Source organism: Xiphophorus hellerii, chromosome 5, assembly GCF_003331165.1.
Source record: "Xiphophorus hellerii strain 12219 chromosome 5, Xiphophorus_hellerii-4.1, whole genome shotgun sequence".
Taxonomy (NCBI): domain Eukaryota; kingdom Metazoa; phylum Chordata; class Actinopteri; order Cyprinodontiformes; family Poeciliidae; genus Xiphophorus; species Xiphophorus hellerii.
Window position 1 is genome coordinate 14,283,242 of NC_045676.1, and position 27,180 is coordinate 14,310,421.

The 27,180-nt window shown below is 37.4% G+C and overlaps 1 protein-coding gene across 3 annotated transcripts in view; it reads right to left on the reverse strand.

The window, feature by feature from the left end:
- The window catches only part of doc2g (double C2-like domains, gamma), a 48,423-nt gene continuing 21,243 nt past the window's right edge, over nucleotides 1-27,180 (reverse strand). For 2 of the 3 annotated variants that reach the window (XM_032562617.1, XM_032562616.1), the window contains exons 6-11: nucleotides 23,732-23,858; nucleotides 23,184-23,240; nucleotides 22,506-22,630; nucleotides 8,760-8,841; nucleotides 8,409-8,505; nucleotides 3,347-5,555 (exon numbers count right to left, since the gene is read on the reverse strand). In XM_032562617.1, the coding sequence (XP_032418508.1) occupies nucleotides 5,353-5,555; nucleotides 8,409-8,505; nucleotides 8,760-8,841; nucleotides 22,506-22,630; nucleotides 23,184-23,240; nucleotides 23,732-23,858 (691 nt within the window). In that variant the 3' untranslated portion in view covers nucleotides 3,347-5,352. Of the gene's footprint in view, nucleotides 3,289-3,346; nucleotides 5,556-8,408; nucleotides 8,506-8,759; nucleotides 8,842-22,505; nucleotides 22,631-23,183; nucleotides 23,241-23,731; nucleotides 23,859-27,180 lie in introns of those variants that run through there. The other variant, XM_032562618.1, reaches the window with a different exon arrangement.

The following is a 27,180-nucleotide window of genomic DNA, read 5'->3' on the forward strand; positions in this document are numbered from 1 at the left end:
ACCACTGAAACAGTTTCAGTTTATTTTGAGAAGTAGTTACACAAACCCAACACAGGATGGCAGCCATACTGTGGGATTGACAATGACAATAAATACACAGGGACTCCACATCGCATTCCCGCGTCAGCCCTCCTGCATAATCACCACTGTTTTCAATTCAAGGAAGACAAGTGTTAAAGTCTGTGACAGTAAAGGATTTCTTAAAAGCAAAAGCTTGCTTTGTTGAGCACAGCAACTGAGCAAAAATTACCCTGAATAATTTTATTCACAAACACACACCGCATGAATGGCACAGACTGTAAACACATCAGTATTCAGAAAGATCAGTTGGAGTCGCACTCTATTATGCAAGCTGATGGCAATTGCTAAACATGCAGCTGTATTGCAGATAAATGATTACGCAAGCAAAGCAGAGGTCAATAGACAAGAGCCTGAAAATACTGCAACTGTAAACAACAGAGCCAGAGATGCACAAAAATAAGCAACCATCCGGCCAGAAACGTGAACTCCATTTGATCTCCATTACCCAGCCTCAGAGTAAACAAAGTGCAGAGTATTCCCAGAAATAACATGAGCTTGATGTTTGGGTTGATTATCTCACTGCTGACGTGCTGAGACGTTAAATGTGCATAGAGAAAATACACAACAAACCCGCCCAGATTTGCCTAATCCAGTTCCTAAAGTTATTAAAAGATGTAATTGAATATTTGGTTAAGCCTCCTAAATCTTCATAATACCCAAGCCCTTTTTTTGTTTAGATTGAACACAACAAAAACACTGAAGGATCCCAAGGTTGTTGAAGGACATGACAGGATATGAGCAGCTGGATTGATTATCAGTTAGCAATCTCCCCGAGGCAACCGACCGACTGTATTCTTTTGTATGACCAAAGATTACATGACAGTGAAGGTGGGCATTCGATATCCTGGTAAGTATTAAGACAATCAAGGGACAATGTTATACAGAAACAAATGTAGATTTATTTTTAGACAGCTGTAGACCATGCATGTAGAGATGGTCATATGAAAAGCTTTGTAACTTGTCAGAAATCTGGATGTGAGGCTTCAGCAACACCGTTTTAGTTATTTTGTAAAAAAAAATAAGAAAAAATTGACATGTCATTCTAATTAAGGAGTGTTGTGTTACACGTGCCACATCAGCGAGTTCAGATAATGCAGACATCATTAAAATATAAATAAAAAAAAGGATCCCGAGGATTACTAAATCAGCGTAAGGGTAAAAGATTCTCCATAAACAATTGTAGCTTCTCTTTAGTTATGCGCCAGGATGAAAATGTCTTTCTTATGTCCTAAAAGCATCGTTTTTTAAAAGTGTTTCTAAAAATTAGTTTCTGACAAAAATCTCTGTTCTTTTGAAAAAAAATGTTAACCTTTTGCTAATATACAGGTTAGTGTGACAAGGTCTAAGTTTGTTCTAATTTCACTGTATAAAAGTTGTGATGCAAAGATTTTTAAAAAGAATTGTATTGATGGAAAACAAGTTTTAAAACTCTAGCCAATCAGCTAATAGCTTGCTAGCTGTCTTTTCAGCAGTGCCACCTTGACTTGACTATCTGTGTCTCTAGCTGAACAGGACTTTGTGTACTAGCAGCCTTCTATAAGCCAGCTGAGTAGATTTTAAACCTTGGTAGTGGTATCACAGAAAAACTTTGTGTTTATAAAGCATTTAAAAGATTGGTACACATTGATAGCAATAACCGACCCATTTCTAATTGAGATTAAATCATAAGAGGGAACTCTGTTCTGTTAGCCTGTAAACTGCACAGAGATTCTCTGTAAATAATGAAGTTTAACAGAAAAGGATATCACTATCGATCTTACCCACAGGATCAATGCATCTAAGATTCTAAGATTCAGGTAAATGTCTATAGCAAGAAAGCATGCAGCAGTGGATTAAAAGATATTTTTAGGCTTGGTCAAAAGAAACTGCACAGTCTGATAACTGTTTTTATCAATGAAAAATGGTAACATTTCCCCGCTTAAAGAAAATGTTGCGTCACCATTGTGTTTTATCAGAGCAGAACCAGAATCACTGCAATATGGTGAATTATCTTTAATCTGGCTGAAATTTGCTTCAGTAGTTCTGTAACAAGCAATACATCCAAAAGCAAAATGAGATGTCTGCTTCTCATTAACAAAAGTGGAAAACAGAACATTAACATTTTGCGTTTTCTTTCTCAGGCTCGCACCGCTGACAGTTTTTTGTCACTATCCTGCAGCCACAACACTGTGGCCTGAGGTGGTTACAGATAATTTCTCTGCTGAATAAACCGTTCTTGCCTTTTCGTCAATATTTCTTCACACCTCGGTGCGCCTGAACAGAAGCATTCTGAATGTGGCGTGAGGAGAATACAGACAGACACATGTTGCACATACAGAAAATGTAGGCACTCGTATTGTCAAAACTCCCACACACACATATATACATACACACGCAAACACACACATATAATGCTGACACATTACTGCCTGACACATAGGTGATAAAACACCACTGGCACAGACAAATAACGAAAAGACATAACACAGAAAAGGTAAAGGTACGAATCCACCGAATGGATCATCTTGTGCTTTACAGTATAATAATACGGTGTCTTATTTTGCATCAGATCGCGACAACTACTTTAAGTTAGAGACGTTTCAACAACATCCTGAAACTCCTGTAACTATGTACCACATTAGAAGTCACAAGGGTGTACAAATAGCTGGGCACTTTAACCGAATGAGCCTCGGATGGGTCTGTTAGGTGTAAATTTGGATGAAAATGTTCTACTTCCACAATGTGGCGAGGTCTACGCACAACTTTCAGTGTAATGTTTTGGTATGGCAACACTTCAATGAGGACATCATCACAATTTAGTTTACCTTGAAAAATAAATAGATTCATATTACACCTTGTCACCATCACTGAGATTAGTATGAATATATTCTAATACGTTGTGCCTCAGTTAGCGGCAACACATGACAATTTAGATTTGTAATGATATTATTATTATTGCATCTTTTATTCTTTGTTTAGGTCACTGCTGCTGCTGCTGTTGTTGGACTCTTGTCAACCGTTGTTCAAGTGAGACAAACGCATCTGTGCTTGTGGGTGTGCCTTTGTCTGCGAGAATGTCTTGGGTAATCTAGTCCGGCTTGTCGCTGCTCGGGGCACCTTGCTGCGTGAGCGTGTGCCAGTATTCAACTTTCTTCCCTTTGTTTTTGAGACACTCGAACCAGTGTTTAAGTCTCTGTCCGCTTGCATTGATGCCCAGCTCCACTCCGCCTGCCAACCAAAAAGCAAAAAAACAAACAAACAAAAAAAAAGAACCATTAGCATTGAGTTAGTTTATAGTTTTTATGGTGGATACACATTTTTCATGAAGGGCCCACCCAACATGACAACATTTCCAAATGCCTCAATTTACGCGTCAAACATAAAAATTGCACACTTTTTCTACGCCTAACCTTGGCTTTAGAGGTTTGATAGAAGTCTAAATGCTGTATGTTAATATCTTATCATTACCAATTTTGTCACAATTTATGGTTAAACAAGCAAAAGTATAAAACATTTTTAGCAAAACTGAAAAATGACAGCTAAAAAAGGGTACTCCATTTCTTGGTGGGCAGTTAGCATTTATAGTTGAAAACATGTCTAAGCGATATTACTCAATGGACCAATTAAAAAATCATTTTTAATAAGCTGAAATGTCTTGGTTATTAATGCCGTGTCTTTGCAAGGTAAGCCGTATCTTCTCACTCTTCTCAGACCACATGTACAGCAATATACAAGTTCCATACTTTCCATGTGCATTAGTGATAATTGTATTGTTTTTGTTGAAAGAATAATGAGAATTTTTAATATAAATTACACTCCATTCCATATTTATCAAGGAGAAATGTTGTCTCCATAATGTCATTGTTACAAGCAACTCAGTCACAGAGGAGCCTGTGCTGTACGCCAGCGTAGAGTTATGGATGGAAATTATGGTTCACAATTTTATTAGCAACTTAATTTTCTTCTATGACAATAAAGTGAACTCCATCTCTCATTATATCCAGAAAATGTCTTGCTGATGGTGCACAGCCTGTCCTGCAGTGTTGATGTGTAAAGAATGTGAAAATAATGTGTGTCATTTCTATGTACCAGCACTGACAAATGTCATATTTACCCCACTCTCTCAAATCTCAAGGAAAAAACACAATCTTTGTGTGCAAATTGATATTATTACAGCAATATTTCAACTGAAGCTTAACTCATTTCACTCTTTTAAATTCCTATCAGCCCTAATTAAAGCATTTAGGCTTCAAATAAACAATTAAAACCAATTTAGATGTTAGACGAGAATGAATATAGAGTCTAACATGAACATTTTATGCATAACTGTGGAGGCTGCTGAACTTCAGTTTAACAATCACCTCCCAGGTGGTATTGGGGAAAAAAGTAAGGCAACAAGCGAACACATTGTCTTTCCTTGTGAAAATCTAACAGTTGTTTAGAATCGCAGACTTTTGAATTGATGGATGAATCCTTTGCTGTCAAATCCGAAACCAATATGGACCTTGTTGTGTTACATGATTAATGAGGTTAAGGTTTCTTTCTCTGGCTCCAACAGATCATCCAAAAACAGCAACTTCTCTAATGAAATACTAAGTCTGCTCCTCTTTTTTTCATGAGTCATTATGCTGTCATTATCTAGATTCTGATTAGTGTACTGCTAACGTTGTTGCTCATTTTAACCTCAATAGAAGGAAAGTTTTAAAGACAGCCACTTTTGCTTAATGAGCTTTTAAAGACTGTCTGTCTGCCTTCTTGCTCAGATATGGTCGCACATTTGGCTCCGGAAACACGGCATCAGCTGAAAGCCGAGTTGAAGGCGACAAAACGGCACTTCAAATCCAACGGGTGAAGTTATTGAGGCTCCATTCATAATTTACACAGTATATGTGTACTGCTTGTCAGCATTCATGGTAATGAACTGACAGTGAGACTCACTTATTGAAGCAGAAATAGACGTAAGCCAAGATTCGGGATGAAAAGCAAAAGACAGAGAAAAACTGAAGGGTTGTTGGAGAATTAGATGAAAGTGAAACAGAGATAAAACACGTTCCTGATGAGTATGAGACAGGGAGATGGAGGCAGTTGTTACACAGAGGTTATTACAAAGCTCTTCCCATGCCTGTGACTGCACAGTTAATGGGGCATAGAAGTAAACAAACTTTTTGGTTACATCGACTTCTAACAACGCCTTGGAAAATGACAACCCCAAGCAAACAAGGCAGGATTGCTGATCTGCGACTTATCTTATTTCTGCCTGGGATGCTGCTGCTGGCGGGAGAGGAGCCGCCTTTAAGCATTATAGCTCATCCAGAGCCAGTTTCCGGTGGAATAACAACACTTGCTGCGCCCACATAATTCCAACTCCAGAGGATCGATTAGGTGTTTTTTCAGCCGGCAAGGTGCTACAGCCAAATAAATGGGTAGCCATTCAGATGCTGCTTGCAGGACAGGAAAGATGAGCATCCGAGGAAGGCAAGCTGATGCAGATACAGCTAAGGATAAAGCACAGCCTTTAAAAGCTCATTAAATCTTGATCTCCTGACATATTTTACACAAAATTATGTTTTGCTGCACATTTTTTAACTTTAGGTTTCATCCCGCATGTAATTTAGGTGTTAAATCCATAGATCTTACAGGAAACCACGGTGATAGACAATGCTTGTGCAAAGTCATGTAAAATATGAATGTCTGGGCGTGCCGTGGTGGCGTAGGGGATAGCGTGACCCATGTTTGGAGGCCTTGAGTCCTCGACGCGGTCGTCACGGGTTCGACTCCCGGACCCAAAGATATTTGCCGCAAGGCTTCCCCCTTTCCTGTCAGCCTACTTTCATATAAGGGACACTAGAGCCCACAAAAGACCCCCTGGAGGGGTAAAAAAAAAAAAAAAAAGAATGTCTTCTTTGCTACAATCTATATTCTGTGATTATGCAAATGCTATTCAAGTTTGCATTGATGAAAACATAGAAACGCTTCCTTTGAACTCATTAATCATTCATATAACTGGTTTCCCTGCAGCACGGCTGAGCAGCAGCATCTGAGTAGAACAAAGTGAATTGTGAAAAAAAACCCAACAGAAATCGCTCAAAGTTGGCCAACGCTACTCGATTGTGTTGAAACAAAGTTTTATTTTTGAAAGTTTAACCCTCAGAAGCATTCAAGATCAAGTTTTTAAATAACTGACCAATTAAACTATGGTTCACACAGCCATTTTAAAACAATAAGTTTTGAAATCCCAAAAAACAAAACTATGATAAATCATTCTCAGACTTTTTCTCCCCTTTTATATATGGTATATATCAAAAAGTTGCAACAACCTGATTGTGTAAGTATACAAGTCTTTAAACTAAAGCTACTTTGCTGAACCAATCTTTAGTTAAATTTCAGCTTTAGCTTTTCTTCGGTGGAAGTCAGTCAGTATCCCACACCTTGACCTAATAATATTTGATCTTCTTCAGGTCATCCTGCAGATTTTCTGTCAGATTTAAGCAGTTCTGATCTTTGCTCCAAGCCTTCTAAAACTTTTATTTTGTTCAGGTGAAGCTAAATGTGCTGATTTGGATGTATACTTGAGCTCATAGTGACCGTGAAACAAATAGATTTCTCTTCATCTACAGTTTTCTAGGAGACACCTGAAGGTTTTGGGTTAAGTCTGTTTGTATTTAGAATTGTTCAGAATTTCATCCACCTCTACAAATGAACATGACTGTCATGTGGTGTGCATAATGTTTATTTAGCTGTGCTCAGTGTTGTCTGTGCCAAACATACTTTTTAATATCTTGGCCTGGACGTGTGGTTGATGTTTTCTTTGGAGGAAAAGGCATCTGTCATTCTCACATGTATCCAGTTTTCAGAAATTCCTGTGGCTGCTTTAGGGCCTGAGAGCTTTCTCATAGGAAGGAGTGGGTGCTGCAGTCTGCTTTAAAACCCACTGTGGGGTTTATATGTGCTGATCTAGTCTGAACACAGCCTTAGAGCCAGGTCTGGCAGCAGGAATGCAGTGCAGCTTTCTTTTTTATAAATTGTGGAGAAAGGTTTAGTTTCAACAATGTTTCTGTTCTTAATTTTTCCAAATACGGATGACAGGATGGTGTATCTTCATTCACTTTTTAGTTCATTTTTCCTGAAAATGAGATCATTTTGATCCTTTTCAGCCTCTCGGCAAGCTAAAGTACAAAAATGACAAAATGTCAATAAAACCCGATTATGACATATAAATTTTACTTAAGGTTAATCAGATTCTTATTAACTGATGAAAGTTGTGAACCAAAAAAAAAGACCTAAATGCTGGATATAAATAGAAACATATTTCAACAAAGTATTAATTTAAGGGTGTTCACAATAAACAGGTTTGTTTGTTCTTTAGCATTTATCATACATGATAAATTTCACAATGAATATAAGATAGTTCTAGAACAATCCATGTTGGTTTGATATTTTTGTCACAAAGCTCTCTGTTTACAATATGACTCATGAAGTAGATCACATGTTCATCTGTGTGCTAATAACCCTCAAATTAGTGTCAACATTGATGCATTGTTTCCCTTCCATTTACCTATAGAATCTCGCCTCCTACATATTATTTGCTGATGACCCGTCCCTATCAAAGAGCATCTCAGACTCGCTGTACTCTGATGCTTTGGGATTAATGCGGTTCTCTTTAACAACCTGTTTTTTTCTCTCTCTTCCCTCCTTTGTCTCGCTGTTATTTTTCTCTTGGCCCTAATTAACAGAACTGGCAGGCTGCTGTAGCTGAACCTGTAATGATGATGGTTATGGGAATAGATGGATGTTGTATTGACGGCCTTTCCGCCCCGCAGGGCTGTAGCTCTCCGACCTCATCTGAACAACAACCCACACACCTGAACACCTCTCTCCGAACCGTCTCACACACATTAGTTAAAGTAAGATACTGTGATGCTTTGAAGCCCTTTGAGATAAAAATGCTCGTAATCCATTGTCACCACATTCTCCAGCGTCTCATGCAGCTCCCATGGTGCCTCATCGCCATTATAGGCAAAGCTGTTTAGCAGTCTGATTAAGCTTCAACCATCTGATGGGCTAAATTTATGGTGAATAAGGATCCAGAGACACGCATCAAGCTTTTTGAGCTTTTCGATTTCCCGTCTTCATTTCCTATTCCACTCGGATTCCTCTCTCCCATTCAGACGCTCCCTCAAGCCTCATAATTACTCCTCATATCTCCTCCATTTTTAATCCTTCTCTATAACCACTCTTGGCCTGGTTTTTAAAGGGTTTTCTTTTGCAGATGCTATGCTTTCATCTAAACATAGTCATATTCTTTGCTGCCGCTGCTGATTTCCTCTTTGAACAGTCTCGGAGCTTACCTATGAAGTCGTTACTCATTCCCAAGTCATAGTCCCACACGGAGATCTCCAGGGTTTTCTTTGCCAGCTGGTCCAAGGTTACTTCATATGAAAATTCCTGTGCAGGTGGCGTACATAAAAGAAAATTCACATCAGTTATTCGCAAACATGGCAATGAAAGTAGCTTCATTTGGTAAATTTTCATTGAAAACGTGTTAGATTGGTGCTGAGAGCAAGTTCCGGAGGTAAGAAAAGAATCTGAAGTGGTTTTAAGAGTGATGCTTTTGCTGCAAGCTGCAGATCGTTCACAGCTCAGAGGGGAAATCAGGCGAGTCGACAGGTGTGCATTTTAGATCAAGAGGGAAACATTACCTCATTAAATTCAGGATTGAGAGTCTTTTTCTTCACTGTTGTTTTGTACTTGGACTTTTTCCCCATGTCTGGCTGCAAGATGCTGAGAAAAAGAAAAAACAACAAGCCAAGACATTAGGATATCAGGTTTGCAGAGTGCAAACTCTCAGTCACACACAGATAAAAAAAAAGTAGAATTTTAGATCTGAAAACTGCATACATTGTTTACAAGAGCCTATTTTTCATTCAGTCTTCCACTAATTTATTCCCAGAAAAGCATGTCTTAATTAGAAATGTTAAATTTTGTTCTTCTGCCTCCTTTACATGTTAGAAATTAGTATAAATTTACCCTATACTCCACAGACCAAAGTTTATACTTCAAAAAGGTTTTGGCAACCAGTATTCTTTTAATTTCTCCTTACCATACCAACTAAGGAGAACATTAACAACCATGCATCCTGAGGAGTTGGTTTTATTAAACAAACCTTAGAGAACCGTTAGCTGAAGTGCAATGTTGCTAACTTCTCAGAATAGAGTAGCTGTTGCCTGTCTTAAAGCTGCAGTAACGTTTATGAAAAACATATCTCGTACATATTTGTTAAAACTGTCAATATGTCATGACAGCATAAGCAGCCAATCAGAGCCAGGAGGAGGGTCTCAGCAGTGTGAGTCACCCTCTTTTCACAGATTATCTGTCTTGTACAAAACTGTCACGACAAATATGTAAAGAAGATATTTGAGTGAAGGGACTCAGACCCTCCAAGCAGCCAGAAAGAGTGAGCCAGCCTACACCTGAGAATGCAGCTCTGGTAACCAAGAACCACCAACATGCTGGCAGGTTTAGTGATGGCTGCGGGGGACTGAGGTGTTCTAGGAGAGAAGGAAGTTTAAGACTCTAATCCCAGATCATCAGCTGAAAAAAGGGGGTGTGAAATAAGGGGGACCAAGTGGTCCCAGTAACCTGCAGTCACTTTAACATTTGAGTTGAACTAATTTTTACTATGACTGCTGTAGCGAATGCTTGTGTGTTTGGCACCAGTTGCAGGTTTGTAAAAAGATTAAAATAAAAAATAAAAAAACAGTTAAACCTCCTGCAGCCTTTCATGTTGAAACAAAGTTTCACTGTTTCTGATGTCTTTTTATATAACATCTCTGCTGAATACCAGAGACTAATGAGTGAGAATGCTCGCAAATCGCTTTTCATGAGATAATTGTGACCCAAAAGTCCTCTTAACAAAGGCAGGGACAGTGCAGGAGGGGATCAGAGAGACTGTGAGCCACAGCGAAGATCATAATCAGGCACAGGAGGCAGGAGTGCACGCTCCGGCGGAAGAGGCGGCAGAAGGTTTGCTGGAGGGCAAGAGGAGACTTCATCAGCATAAATTCAGCATCAGGATGTTCAGGTATTGAAATATCTCACTCATTCAGCCACAACTACTCCACCGCCCCCACAAGCGATGAATCCCAGCCTGACAGTTGAAGCATGAGATGGGCTCAGAGGCTGTCACAGTCAGAGGCTGGTGGGATTAAGGTGGGGCAGAAAAGGAAGGAGGACAGAGGACTTAACGGAGAGAAACATTGCCAAATAAAGACTGAGGCCATATGTTGTACAATGACAAGTTTACTTTGTGAAAAATGTTTTTACAACTAAATGGAGTTTCTTGAAGGGCTCTTCATAAGCAGGTCTTCTGACTTTCTGAAGGTCTTTGAAAGATTTCTTTAAGATTTTGGCTAATTATTTTATTTTATTTAAAACATATTAATTGTCCTACAAGTGTTTTATTTCATTTCTTGTTTGTTTTTTAAGCCACTTCAGATTCCTCATAAGTAAAAAAAATCCTTTACATTTAAACCATTGAATAATGTTTAAGACTCATACTAACACAGTGATTTCCAGGGAGTTGTTAGGTGAAACAAGAAGGCTGGAAGTTTTCAACTTTCAATTTATTGTGTTGGTTTCCTAATCTTCACATCGTTTCAATTAAACATGCCAGCTCAAGTGCATAAATTCAAATAGTTGGTGAAATGTCCTCCAACAGGTTGCAGTGAAACCAGACACTTTGTTGATTTTCAGACATGGACTGGTTTTTACACACAGTCCACAAACTGTCATACCAGATCCAAAGCTCTTATATGTGTTTTGTTTGAGCACTAAACTGTATCCAAGCTTTAACCTGACCCAAGCTATCGTCCTCAGACAAAAGGTAACATGTTGGAAGAACATGGTCGTTTTCAGAAATATTGGAAGAACTGTCTTAAGCGTGATGTCATATGAACATAATTGTACTCTACTAGTGGACAGAAACAACCTACACTCTACCATCCAGTGTCATTACACATTCAAGCTTTACAGGCTGAATGCTGAAAAGATGCATTCTGGATGTTGCCAGAGACAAAGTTTAATTTGCTTCAGTAAAAGAAAACTGTCAGTATTTCACCAGGAATCAACATTTCCAACCAGAACCTTTGCACTCTCATACAGCGGCAGCAACCCTGTGAGAGTTTCCAAAACACAGTGAAGACAGCATATTTCTCAGAGGTAGACAAGGAAAAGTACATTTTACACCTAAAATACACCTTTTACACCTCAGTAAAACCATAACTGGTACAAATAAGAAGTCCTTAGCTTCTCATGAACATCATTTGTGCAAAATAGATAGATAGATAGATAGATAGATAGATAGATAGATAGATAGATAGATAGATAGATAGATAGATAGATAGATAGATAGATAGATAGATAGATAGATAGATAGATAGCATTTATTGTCATTGAACAGAATTCAACGAAATTTCCATTGCAGCTCCCGTGCAAAAGGTCAAATATATATAGTAAAAATAAGCAAACACACAATAATAATAATAACAATATATACAACTAAATTAACTAAAGGCACTCAACCACACCAAAGAAGTAGCAGCAGGTCCAATTATGGCAAAGTACAGATGATGTGACAGTGCAAAGTGCAGAACAATATGGCTGTGTGGGGGTGGGGGATATGTATGTGTGACTGCGAGGTTATGATATGTGTGTGGGGGGGGGGGGGGGGGGGGGGGCGGCGGCAGGGAGTAATGGCTCTGACGGCTGTGGGGAAGAAACTGTTTCTCAGTCTATTTGTTGTAGTCCGTATATTCCTGTACCGCTTGCCTGATGGCAGCGGCACAAACAGTGATGAAGTTTATGACAGTACGCAGATGCCCACGTCATCCTCATCATTTCCTCACGCTTGTCAATCTCGTGTAAGGCAGGTTTAGATGTATCTCAACAAAAATGCACATTAGGCACAATTCACAGTAAAATAGGTCCAACATAAACTTGGACTGAGATAGTACCAAGCAAGAAAAATACACAGCTGAGAAAGAAATTGCCATATTGAAGTGTGACTAAAATTTGCAGCTGCCTCTGTACAACTCAAATATATTCTGGAGAATTTCTTTGTGGTCAGAATAGACAAAGATTACGGTTTTTGGTCAAACAGACTAAAAGTGTGGTTGGATTAATTAAGGTGACGCTTCCAAACCATAAATACTGTATCAGATGTCAAGCATGGTGATGGCAGCATCACCATGCACACATTAGTATCTCTTTTTCTGAGAGGCGTACTGGTATATTTACGCACTGGAAAGAGAAGAAGATGGAAGAGTTCATCTAAATACGTCAAAGAGTGATTTAAATGGTCTCTGAGTTGCTTGTCAAGTGTGAACCACGTAGAACCCTCAGTTCGTCTAAGTTTACAGAAGCAAATGAAAAAACTTTCTCGGCTCCTCGGCGGATCTGGAACAAAGTTTCTGAAAACCTGAGAAGAGCAGAGGCAGTCCGCTCCTTTAAATCATAATATCTGGCACAACTAAGTCTTTTTTTCTTATTTGCAACAAGAGAATAAATAAGAGAGTCAACCAAGCTAAACTTCTATTTGGTACATAAAAGACAAAGCTCAGGTTAAATCATGGGGAAGTCTGGACTGTAGTAAATCACTGTACATGCCCCAGACACCCCATTCCCATTCCTGGAGTAACAAAACATTCTCTTACAGTGGCATTCATTGTTATGGCTGCATAAATAAAAATAGAGGCTGCATGGCATCAACCAAAGTCTGTCTAAATAACCACAGGAAATTCATAGAGTAATTTATTACAGGAGGAGGCTGGTCCGTAGAGATAAGCAAGGATTATCCAGCAGATTTTTTTGTCCTCATGGTTTTCCTAGAAAATGGGATGCTCACTACAAAACCACTGGTACACTAACCAACAAAATATTAATGCACTCTAAACCTCCATCATTATATTTCACCAGCTTGCACAGGCTGATAAGGAGAACAGGGAACAATGGTTAAAGAGAAGTGTTTTTCTCATGAGCAAGTGAGGAGAACTCTGTTCTGCACACATTATAATAAAATCTAATAGAACTGAATCACTTCAGCCTAAAACACAAACACATGGCTGCTACAAATATAAAAGTATCATAATGAATATTCGATGGTGGAGCTTCCTGTTTATTTGTTATGTGGGCATATTAGGTGTAAAGGAGAAACCATGTTCACATAAACATAGAAATATTATCCTGCCAAGTTTATTCTCAACCCAGCTGAAGCCTCTAAATAGATGTATCTGTTACTGCAGTGGCATAATCTCATATTATAAAACTGTTGAAAAATCCAGCTTTTGAATAGACTACATGCATTCAGTTGTAAAACAAAACACTGTACATTAAGAAATAATCGTCTTAAAAAAACACTGGATGGCATAACTATTGGCATCTATAATAAGTTCTTTAAAATAAATGTAACTTAAGAATTATGTAATTCATATCTTAGTTTCTTCCAGTGATCAAAGCTTAGAGGAATGTCCATAACTTTCTGTTTAAATATGACACAATACAGACGTCCATTTGTTAGCCACTGACCACTAGGCTGCTACCACACACAGTAAGAAGAACGCTTCGGAGGTCAAAACGACCTCCAAAAATACATTTATGAGACCTACAGCTAGACCTACAGCTAAGAGCGGCATTTAGAGGTCACCAAGTCTCCATAGCAGCGGTCCCACGCTACCTACATGTCAAGCAGTGTTCTGGGAGTGATGTCAGAAAAGTGTTTCCTGTATGTTTACAAATGGAAACATATAGAGCTGACTAAACCCCTCAGACAACTTAAATGGAGCTTTGTGCTGCATGCTGCTGGGTTTCATCCAGGGGAAATCCCACACTAGTGAATTGTTGTTGTGCTGCAAATTAAAAGTAATGTCCTTTTGGTCCCACAACAACAACCGGGTGCATGATCTGAAAGCGAACAAGATTCGCAATACTGTCTTGTTTGATGGGAAAGGCCACAGTAATCCATGATGGGTGGTTTGTGGTTGGGTGATTAATAGCTGAATGAAAAGGGTTTAATATTAAGCTTTTCTACAAATAAACAATGCACATCTGACCATATTATAATCTCTACATTGGAGATTCTGGGATGATGTGAAACTGATTCTTCTTTAAGTTCGATAGAAACCAACCATAATTTAGTATTTTAGCAGAATAATGATCTAAAATATACTGATAAATTAAACACAGAAGTGTTTCCACCATACCCAGAGGCTGTTGCCTTTCTCTATCAGTCAATGGGGAATAGATGGAGTAAACAATACAAGTGATTGACAGAAAGGGTATCTGGGGGTAAACAATTAATTTATTTTAAGGCTTTTTTACATCCCTCTTACTTAAAAAAAACGTGACTGTCACTATAAGAACAGCAGCTTCTTCCTTGACCTGTCAAAAAGACAATGTTATTCGAAACAGCCAGGTTTAGTGTTCAGAGATAGCCTCTGTTAACTCCACACTGTCGTTCCCTCCCTCCCTTTACTTTCATCCTTTGTAGGCCGTGTTTTTTTTTTATTTGAGTAGTGGACCTCCAAAAATAGACGTTCAAAGCAGAGGCTGGAGACAAAGATGGAGAGATTGAATAATTGAAAGCTATGCTGGGTTTCTCAGACCAACCCTCCGTCTAGACAAGTCCAAACTAATGGAAAGACGCATGTATCAACTTTAACAGCAAAAGACTTTACATATTTCAATGAAAGGTGTTGCACATTAATGTGTTGAAATCAGTTATCAATCCATTCATCTAAGTCAAGACGGTTAGTACTGTAATGTAGTAAGTAATGAACCTGGACAGACTGTACCTCACCCTAAGTTTTCTTTTAGCAAAAACTTAGTGAAGAAAATTGGATGTGAACAGCTCTTTTCAAATATATTAACCTGAAATAACACTTAACACTAATTACAGATATTAAAAAAAAAAAAATCTTAAAACAATGGGATTTACCTGATTTAACCAAAATTATTCTAAAATGTCATGTCTCCTAGTCAATGACATTGAATCAACCTTTTGAGTTGGCTGTGTTATTACAACCACTCAATTTATTTTTAAATTAAAAATAACTCACATTTAAAATTTAATTAAACAAATGTTCCAAAACAAATAAAGCATAATAAAGGAAAAGGTCAAATTCATGCCAGCATGTACTTAAAAGCAACATTTTAGGAACAGAATTAAAGATGGAATCATCAAGCTCACACAAAGGAAACAATATATAAACCTTTAACTAATCTTGTGTTTGTTTCTTCATTTTTAAGTAGAATCAAACAAAATGTGAAGGACAACTTAAAAGAGCAACAAAAGCAAAAAATATCTGTCGAAAAGCACATTGCTCTCTGCGGTTTGCCTTTTCGCCATATAAGCCACATGTCAAAGTCACAACTTGGCAGCATAACTGTTGGAGTCATGAGAATTTTGAAGCTGAAGCTGTCCTGACAGCATGTTAAAATGGAGAAGAAGAAACAAAACAAATGAATAAAAGCAGCACGAAGAACACTGAGAAGTGACAGGAAGAGACAGGGGAGAGGGAGCTGGTGTTAAAGTAGAAATAATTTAAAACACAAACTCAACAACAGATAAAAGAAAGTGAGTGAACAACATTTTGAAGGTGGGAGCTAAATATATTCCTGCAGCTGGTGGGAAACTGGGATTTCTACCTGACATAAGTCCAGAGAAAGGAAAAAAAATAAAGCTGCAAAGTATGGCAGTACGCTTGGTCAGCAGGAAGTAACTGACATGCCTCGTAATTTTGAAAGAATAACTTTGTGTTTATGCATCGTGAATGTGCTTGTGCACATTCACGATGCACTTAGATAATTCTGACCTTTGTTAAAGCGCCTATAGGCTGAATGCCAGTCAGAAAGAAGAGAAAACTGTCATGGCTTATGCAACGATTGTAGAATAGTTGTTTTATGCTCCTCTCCTTTTGGGTTTACTGCAGTGAGCGCAGTGTAGGTTCAACGTACAGCGATATATCAACAAATAAAGTCTGAACTGTTGCTTACTGCATTTGCATTGACCTTTTTTCAAACTGAAGCTGGAAATCTACTGAAATCTAAGCCTAGAAAAGTCCTGGACTTAAAGAAATATTGATTTGATTTTTGCCATGGGGCAGGAATTAAATCCAGATGTCATACTGAGAACTCGCAGGTATCACCCTGCCCAGATCACAGTTTTATGGTAACAGACTTTTTTATATATATATATATATATATATTTTAGAATCGCTTCTATAGTATAGGGTGCAGAAAGACAACAACTACAATTCCCAGAATGCCTGGGAACACCTAGTCCACTGTCTTTCAGAAAATGTGCTGAAGTTATTAGAAGGAAGTGTAATTTATGACTTTGCCAAGCAAAAATATTTTCTACATGAGATCTCATACAAATAATAATAAAAAAATATTTTAAACCTAAAACTAAGACAAGCACTTGTCTTTGATTTTACTATTTGCCAGATTTAAACACCCTGTCAGTACTTTTGTTTAACGTGATTTTATTTATGAAAGACAGATTTATGAATTAATTGCGCTTTTAAGAGATAATTCTATCAGAAAAATCCCAGCGTGAATAGCTCCAGTTCAAGCTGTGAGTTGAAGATGTGTTATCGTAGTGAGCCGGTTAACAGATAGTCATCTTTGTGACACAGCTTAATTATTGAAAACCCACGCAAAACAATTAATTTGGCTTCAAAGTACAGCTATCTTCTGCATCTTATTTTGGTCTCAGTATTTAACATTGACAAGGTTTCCTACTGTGGCAGTGATATACCTGCTTTCTCTTTCCTTATCAGTGCTGCCGTATATCTGTCTGCTCTGCCTTCCAGCCGTCTTCTGAGCGTTCTGTGGGCGTAGGTTGATAAGTGAGGGGGGCTTTTTCATTTGGCGCTCTAAGACTTTTAGTAACTCCTGATTTTTCCCAGGTAAAATACAATCCTGCCTCCAAGCCTAGATTTGTTCTGCACTGTGGCTTGCCTGTCCGCTCTCTGCCCAGCTCATTTAACCTTCTCAAGCCAATTCCTTTTGCAAAGCTAAATGTTCCCTCTATGCTCAATTCTCTATCCTGAGGTCATGGATGAGATGTCAGGATAGACATCTCAAAGTCACACACTCAGACACCCGTGTTAAAGTACTAAGTTAAGACTCAACTCTGAGTTTCAGGTTCTCAGTGCGGGTTTATCTTTCAGAAGTGTCGCCATAGTAACGTGTGCTGGAAGTTGCAAGTCGGGAAGAACAAGATCCTGGAAAAAGGCGGCTGAAATGAGCTTCCTCTTTAGGGTGGGTGGACTCAGCTTTAGAGATAGGGTAAAAAGTTCCCTAGGGGAGCTTGAAGGTAGAGGTACTGCTTCTCTGAATTGACAACTAGTTATTAGTTGAGTGAGTTGTGGAGTCAGGAGGCCTCCTTCTAGCCTCTTTTGTAGTTTTTCATGTCTTTACTAAGTTGAAAGCGCCTGTAGTTCAGGTACTTCCTCAATTATGTAATTGTTTTTGCATTTTAGCATTTTGCACCCCAGCACAAAATAAATTCATCCCACCGTTAGTGGCTTTCGGAAATGTTTCTCAGCTCCTCTCACAGTGTGTTCTGAATGACCTTATTATCTCTGGCAGGTTCCTTTCAATATTCTGTTATTGGCCCATTAACTAAACCAGTGTAGTGTGACACTGGTAAGCAGTTCCATTCCTGTTTTTCTGATTATTTACTTGTCTTTTGCCACCGCTGATAAACATGGTTTTAAAGAAATAAGTTAAGCTTAAAACTGGCATCCAGCAAGAAAATCATTGAATAAAAGGAGAAAAAAACTTAATCTGTTTTAAAGGACTTTGAAAAGGCATTGAAAGGTTTGCCAAATATTTATTACCTGCACACTTCACAGATAAAATGTTTTCAAATGCAGCATGTTATGACCTGAAGGGACTTTGGTTTTGTGTTTTGCTTTGTTTCAGTATTTATTTTAATATTTTCCTCCCAGCAGCTGCGTTTCTGTTACAAATGCGTTAAAAAAAACTTTATATTCAGCTAATGTAATAAGAAACGCAATTAAAATCACACGTGAATAACTTTGTTCACGTGATAAGTCATTTAAAAACATGCCGCACCAACATCCTCCACCTACTTCCAAAATCTGGTTGTTGATTTTGTTTCCATTGCAGTTTTGCAAAATAAACCAATTTTAATATGGCCAAAAAAAAAAAAAAACACACCTCCACCAAGCAGCAAAATGTTTTATTGAAAAATTAGAGGTTTTTTTGAGCTTTTCCATTAAGCAAATTTATTTTCATGATGTCAAACTGCACAATTTTATGGTCAATGGAAACACAGCTAGTGTGTTCAATCAGCCATTTCTCCCAGTGACTTGCCTTCCCTCACAGCTGCACCCAGTTTCTCATTACCTTAATCTTAAATATCTCTTACTTGGTTGGCTCCTCCTGTTTTGCCTCTGACATGTTTCCTAGTTCCTCTTGTGATGTATTATTTTGAATTCCCTCCTTAACTTTATAAGATTTTACATTTTGTTGAGTAAAAATATTTATTTTTTCCTGTCTGCCTCCTTGCATTTAGATCCTGCTTTTCACCTTGACATTACATTTATGCAGCATTTTCACACTTAGATGCTTCAAATGATCAAATAAAGAACAACAGCAATCTGAGAGATAAAAAAAGTATTGTTTACAAACTAAACAACACTGGCCAGACCCAGACCTAAACTTTGTCAGGCCCACAGAAGCAAGAAGTCAATTGCGTATTACCAGCCTGACAACAAGAAGTGGCTTAAAACATCTTAAGCAAACTTAACAGAAAAAGGAATATAAAGTCTGCAAGGACACACTTTTTAACAGCACTGTCTCAGCCACAAGAGTTAACATCAAACTCTCTCTGCAGATCTTTATTTGAAGACTGACATGCACAGTCCTCCACAGATTTATGCAGGGATGGATGCTATGGGCACAGCAGATCACAGAATAGACATAACACAGAAATTTCCATTAAAAGTGTCTTGAAGCATTGTGTCTCCCGCTAGCTGACTGCTTCTTTCAAACTCTTATCAAGCCTCTGGATCACAACAGGAAAACATTTGCATCTAGAGATAAAAGTGTAGCGAATCAAAGAAAACCAGACACGTTAATGTCTTTAACTGACAGCATTGCAGATTTACTTAGCAGAAGCCTGTTCCAGATTTAAACCCATTAAGCACAAATCATCTCTTGGCTAAAAATAAACCATATCTAGGTTAAACATAAAAGCAGAATAAAATTGGGTGAACACAGACAAGTCTTTTACTACTTTTTTTTTTTTTTGAATAAAAAAATCACATTAATTAAACACAACAGATTAAACATTAATTAAACACAAAACATAAAACTTCTTCTGTAGTTGAGCTTTAATAAACTGCTATTCCCAGGAAGCCTCCCACTCCTGGAGGTGCTGTTGGTTACAGAGGAATTTGTCTTGCGTGGGAACTGTTGGTTTTCCAGGACAGTAAACTGATCAGAGATTGAGCTGTGTGGGTTTTTTTCTGTCACCATTCATGCCTTGCAGTTAGAGTGGCTCAGGTTTGCAGAGCTTAAGGCATTACCTCTTCTCTTTTGTATATTTTAGTGTTTTGAGGAGACTTACGCCTGCTCAGATAAACAGGATCTCACTCTGTCAGAGGTTTGGGGAGTAGTTTTATGACTACTATCTGCTGTGTTGCTTGGGTTTCATGATGCTGTTTGTTCTTTAACAAACATCTGACACCTTCACAGAGGAGCTGCATTTATAGGAAGATTGAAACACTCACAGGTGGACTCTGAAAGCAACTAGAAACACTCAATTTTATTTAGTGCAGTGTCAAAATACAAATGCATGCTACAATTTTAAGAACCATGTGCCATTTTCTGTTCCCTTAGAAACCATGACCTCTGTGTTGGTCTACACAAGATCTAAATATGGTTGTGTAACAAAATGTGAAATTCTGGAGGCATGAACACTTTTGCAAGCTGCTGTATCATTCTGCTCTGCCTGATAATGCTGTTTGAGACCACAGAAGCTGGGTCTGCTTGTACTCAAGCATACTGGTGTAACACCCTGAAGTCTAAGTTGCTTTAGTGGTTCATTTCAAGTTTCATTTCAGATTCACTCAACAGTTTCAAAACCCTAAAATCTCCCCTGTGTCCAGTCCAGCACAATATACAAAAAAACAAAAAACAAAAACGTAGCTTTTTTAAATGATGGAAACCAGAAGCGTCTCATGTGTTCAACTTTTTTGAACACGAGAGCACAGCCAAATCTGATTAAATCTGCAGCATGAGAGAGGAATCACAATATAGGGGACCAGAACATATATTTCCATCAGAGTTGAAGACTGGTCATTGCTTAAAAAAAGCACTTATAGGTAGTTTTTGTTTATTCTTATGGTAAAATAATTACCTCATAGATGAGTAATACCCAAAATAATGGGTGCAAAAAAAAAAAAAAAAATTTAACCAAACTTTCTGCTTGCACTAATTAACAAAACCAAGAGACATGACCAGTAACAGAATAAGCTTTGACTCAGGGTTTTCTTAGATTGAAAACTATTTTTAAAATCAATTTATTTAATAAACTGAACTTGACTGCATTGTTTGATAATTAGAATCCAATAAAAATTTCTGTCAGAGTTTGAATTTGAATGTATCTGGATGATTGAATTAATTTTTTTCCTAAAGTGCCTTGAGATAACATTTAATTGAAAATTGAATTAAATAAACAATTGAATTAAATTAACCGAACTGAAAATGGCAGAGAAAAAAAAAACAAACTAAGGTCACAAGATACTGGGGAGAGTGATTACTGGGGGCTAAACAGGTGAGATACTACGCAGATGAAAAACACCTGTAAGAAGAGCAGAAACCTGAGGCACCTAATGCGATGAAATGAGATCTTGTGATAACAAAATGTCACAATATTTCCTGGCTGGTCCAGAGAAGGTTAACTTTCCAGATTAGATAGCGTGACCATGAATGTACTGCCTCTCAACCAATCGTTGCCCTGAGAAAGTGAAAATAGATGAATATAAAAGGTAGTGTGCTGCATACACTACCTTTTCTTATTCACTTTTTCCTTTTAAAGTGTCAAGAGTTACAAAACTACATCCAAAATATCTTTGAGAGGCATCTCAGCAGAAGTGACTGTTATACAAAAACAGAGAATGATTTCTCTTTTAAGACCTCTTAAAAGTATCCTCAATAGGTTGGACCAACTTTGTACAATAGATACCTGAAATAAAATATTCTAGACTGATTACTGATTGTATAACATAGATTATTTGTGATTCATTCAAACAAAAAACTAGAAATCCTAGTTACCCTAAAATTCTCTTTGTATCAGCTTTCAGTGTTGAAAACTTCACATTTGTACCCAAAATGAAAACAAATGAGACGCCGACAAACTAATTCAGAAAAAAAAGACAATTAGAAATGTTCCTTAACAACTAGTAGATAGATTGTGGCAGTTGGAGAGACTGATGTCACAGCTTCTCAATATAGCTTACTTTTTTTTATTATTATTAGAGCAACAGAAAAGAACAAAACATCTGCATGATCAATTTGGGGAATTAGAATAGTTAAAGTTGTGTCGGACTGCTACAATAATTATTGAGGAGAGAATTATTATTTTGCAGATGTCACTGAAAGATTACAGAAAGTTGCATGTAGGATTTAAAACGTCTGAAGATCCAGGAAAACACACAGCAGTAGAGCTCAAAGTGCTGGTGGCTTATATGGCGCAGACATGTAAGCTTAACACCACAGTCGAGAGAATCACCAAATCTTTTGGTGAACAGGTTCCAGAAACTATTATATGGAGGCATTTAACTTCAGACATCGGAATCGAATGAAGAACTCCAAATGTTAGATTAAAGCTCTATTTCCCCCTCAGTGATTTAACTCATCAAGATGAATCCATTCTGATTAGCAGGTTGACACTTTTCATTTTTTAATGGTTCACAAATGAACTTAACCTTTAGTAAAAAAAATAAAAAAATAAAATAATAATAATAATTACACTAGAGAAAAACTTGATTTGGGAATTTTTTTTTTTTCAATTTTCCTTTAATTCACTCTTACTGGCTGGTTAAAGCGAAGCATCTGATGCAACAGTATTTACTTTGATAATCTTTTCGGAGCTTAATGAAAATGAACCAAAGTTACGGATGCTTTGATGCATTAATCTAGTAATTTCTTCATTTGTTTCAAAACTACTACTTCTCTATCAAGGAAATTAAAAATTAGAGGAAAAAAAACTATTTACTCATTATCTCTCCACTTAGCCAAACAATCCGTTAGTTAAAAAATAAGGCTTATTTGAACATCAAATTCAACAAACTCAAACTTTTTTTTAAACTCATGAATATCTGCACTCAATATTTTTGAGGATCTTGACTTACATTTTGACAAATGGGTCAGAGTAGCCGTTGGAGTCCATGGCGGCCAGATGGGCACAGCGTATGATCCCAACCAGCAGGCAGCCCTTCTCTGTGTTATAGCACAGTGACACCAGGATGCGTCCACGCTGGGGGCAACAAAAACACAAATAGTCTTCAGACACACCCCGATCTCTCCCGCTTGGAGGACTGCAAATGTCCCACAACTATACCAAGTTTCTTCAAAAATAATTTACCCAAAGTAATTAAAAGGAACATTAGGAATTTATTTGATACTTTTACATTTCGTCCATTGTGTATGCCTGGAGGTTTCAAATTAAACCTTGTAATTACATGCCTTATCGGAGTCTGCCTAAAAGGCACTACTCTCTTCCTGCTTTAATCTTCGGGGTGAACCAGAATCCGAATCTAATCAGAGACCGGAGGCTATTAGCTTCTGTCTCGAAATCATGAAGAGAAATTAGATGGAGGCCATGAAAGGAGTAAAACACCAGACTGGTGTCATTTTCACACTGCTGATATGCGGTGACCATCAGAGTGGTTCCATTGCTCTCCTAGACTAATAAAGTTCATGCTTCAGATTCAGATTAAAGGTGTGCAATTACACTTTTAAGATCTTTTTTTTTTTCCAAAACATGATATATTACATAATGATGGTGAAGAAGGTGATGTTTTGATTACCTCTTCCTCTGCCACGACTGCTCCCTGCTCCACCAGCTGATTGTTAGTTTCCTTATTCTGAAAAGAGACAAAATTTGTCTGTTTGGACATTTTGATTTTTTAACAAGGGCTGCATGATATTAGGAAAATGAGACATGAGATAATAACGGTGAATGTTACAACAACCATACAATGTAGGATAAATAAATACTTAAAAACTGTCAATGTGTTTCTGCTTTGGGTTAACTGCAAACAAATCCCAAATAATGAGTAGTCTACACAGATACTGGTAAAAATAAATCTCATTGTTTCTATCTCAACAACAAGGTTTTAATAAAAAATCTGCTGAATTGGCTTAGAAATAACCTCTTTGTAACCTACTATGTGTGTCATCAATTACAATCCAACATCTTTCTATGTTCTAATTCTTAAAGATAAATCTGAATTAGAAAAACTTGGCACCAGCTGGTCAAAGATTTACAAAAACAAAAAAATCAGAAATTGGTCTCTTGTACATAATGAATTTTATTTAGATTTTTTATTCGATACATTTTTGATGTTATTCATACCTGTGCGATTCTCTCCAGGCCCATATTGTAGCGTTTGTTTTCACCCTCTTTCAGTTTCTTCAGGGCCACTCTCACCTCCCCAATGAACTCATTTCGTCCGAGTCTGTCCATGTCGCACACACACAGCCTTCATACAAAACACACACACCCAGATGAATACAAGAGAATAAGAGGGGGTGAACAAAAGAAAGCTCTACATTAAGGCCTGCCAGTGCATTCGGCATTCTGAAGCAAGCATCTGCAGCACAAAAAGCTTCCAAGAGTAGCCGAGCAGGTGAGCGCTCTTCTCAGAAATCATCACAAGCTGTGTGATTGCTGAGGAGCATGAGTGTTTCCAAAAACAACCCAAAAATCTGTGATTTCCTCACTAAAACTGAAGGATATTAAAGGACAAAAAAAAAATTTAATCATGCAATCAGACTTTTAGTTTCTGCAGTAAAGAGAGCTGTGGAAGAGGCTGATAACACAGAACAAAATAATGTTTTAAAGTCGATGGTTAGGAAACTTGGCTGGTGTTTGTGTTGCTAAAAAAAACAAAGCATAGCAAAATCACACCCACTTTCTGACATTTTATCCTCACCTACTTTCACTTTGCTCACCTAAACAACACACTTTTATAATATACACTTTATTTTATTCCACCAGAAACATTTTCCTGGAAGTCAAAGCGAAGGTTTCATGCATCAATGTGAAAAAAGAAAAAAAGATTGAAATAAAGAATAAATGCAACATTCACAAGAAACAAAACAAAAAACAACTCATGATGAAAAAAGAAATGTTAAAAACTGAATTTTCCATACTGTCATTGAAAAGCATTGAGCACACAGAATGTGTGCTACTGTGTTTTTAAAGCTGTCAAAAATTACAAAATATGGGGAATTAATCCAAGTTAAGCACATAAGAAGAAAATGTTTATGTCTTTAAAATTAAAGAGTAAAATAAAAACTGAATAGTGACCAATGTGCAAGGTTAGGCCTGGCACTACTGCAGCCTGAAAGTCATCTATATTAACAGGTTAATTTTACATTTTTACTGTAGTAATATATCACTCATAATAAGCAGTCTGATGTTCTGTTGGTCTGAGCTGCCTGGATCTGATCCCCTATTGGGCCATTTGACTATTTTGAAATATTTTTTTTTTCTTGACTAAACCAAAACTGCTTTAATCACCTCTCTGCTCATGAATATTATTTTATAAAATCCCAATGGTGTAAACTATAAAAGTCAGATTCCAAAGGCAGAAAAGTAAAATGGTGTATGGAGATTAAACTGGTTTCATACTGGTGTCTAGTTTGCCTTTTAAGATGTTGTTTGTTCTTCATTTTGGTTCTCATTTGCTCTTCATTTGATTTTTCTGTCTTTTTGCTGGAAACCATAAAAGTTTAATGAATTATTGGTTGTAACATATCAGCATATCCACACTTTATAAAAATATTAAAAAAACAGTATTTCTCTCCATCAATGAGACAGACTCTTAACAGTTAACATGGTAGCCCTAAAAGTATTATTATGGATTTATGAACTTGTGAGTACTCTTGACTCCATGGCTGTCATTTAACTGCATACCTGCTGTATGCAGATGTACAGAAGCAGAGATTCACATTTTTCTCAGATTCTACAATAATAGAAATGCCATTGATGTAGAGAACTTAGGCAATGGCTTAACTTTGAGACTGGAGCATCTGTTTGGTATTTATGCAAAATCTAATCAGGAAAATAAAACAAAACAGGAAATGCTTGCCAGGGAAACAGAAGGAGGCTTTTTTTTTTTTTTTAGAAAAGAAATCCAAACTTTTGGGAGAAATTGTGTCTTATATCACATCAACCTTGATCCCATCACAGACACCCTGCATATATGACAGAGCAAAGGGAAATAAATAAACAGCCCTGGTCATGAGTCAAAGCCATTCCCAGCTCTTGGTAGAGAAACTCATCAGTTATGACTAAAAGCCTGGAACCAGCAAATCAAATGTCCAAATGTTTGCCTGGGACAGGAGGAGCGAGAAGGAGGGATGCGGTCAGTTCATTTCACAAAGGTAGCACCGCTGATCCAACTGTTGTTTTAATTTAATTTATGGTGCATCAAATAAAAAAATACAACACAAATAAAATCATTTTCGGTTTTATCTGTCCCAGGGGGAAAAAACCCAATTGCTAATGTAAAAAAGAAAAAAAAAACTAAACTACTAGCTTTGTTACTGCAGATGTAACTGTAAATGTAACTTAAAGATAGCAGAGTGTGTCATCTTTGGATAGAGATATGCGATGTTGATTTTTTTATGCATCCTAGTCTCTCTTTAAAAGCATAACACAAAGTCATATGGATATCTTTTGTGTATTGTTAAATGTTTGTATTTCCCCCCCAACGCTTCTTAAAGTAAATTAAGTTCAAAGCTCCTTCCTATAGACTAGCATAATCCAAGCATTTCAATGAGGCAATAAAAGATGCTTCATTGCCAAGTCATGCCCCACCACAAACTCCAAGTACCTTGACAGAGAAATATCATTTTCAAGTAGAAATATAGAAAAAGTTGTGGTCTAATGATAATGCTTACTTGAAAAAATGTGAACCTCAGACTCTTGAAAACAACAATTTTGCATTCATGAGCACATTTTCATGTTCCAAATTCTACCTGACAATATCGATACCCACTACATTTTTACATTTGCTGAGCCTAGTTGGCCAGTCCTTCTTCTGTTCATAACTAAAGCACTCCATTGCTGTTTATTTGGTCACATAGTCCAGTCCTCATGCCACCCAGAGATCAATTTTGTACATTTCCCGAACCTCTTTCTACCTCTGGACAGCAGCTGGATGTGTCAGAGTATTGTGGGAGACATAATGGCCAGGGGAAACTCTAAATTCTGAATGATTGCATTTACCAACAGCAGCACAACACCTCCACAGGATCATCCGTCACGCCTCCCAAAAGGACTCACATGGATGTAAGCCATCTGTTCTCCACTTTCATCAAAGCACAAGGGCATAATAACTAGAATTTAATACCACCACCTTTGGACTAATAAGTCTAAAATAAGATCTCCTTTCATTTCTTCTATTTTTGTTTGTTAACAATTCTCTTATTTTTGCTGCTTTTACTAGCAGTGGGAGTAAAGAAGCAGGATAATGGGATTCAATCAGTTCTCACATTTACTAAGATGAGTCTACTTTTTCAAATGAAATACAAATATTTCAGTGTCCTTTTGGTTGAGGAAGAAAGGAAGAAAACCATAATCTTTATATGTAAAAACAAAATCTGAAAAGTGTGGAGCCCATTTGTATTTAGCAATACAATAGATCCACCTTTTGTTGATATAACAGCTACAACTCTGTTAGGATATACGTCTTTATTAGGTTTTCCAACAATAACATGTCCTATTCCTCTTGCTCCAACTTTAATTGCTGATTATCTGAAAGAGAGGACCAACATGGACTGAATGGCTCTGTT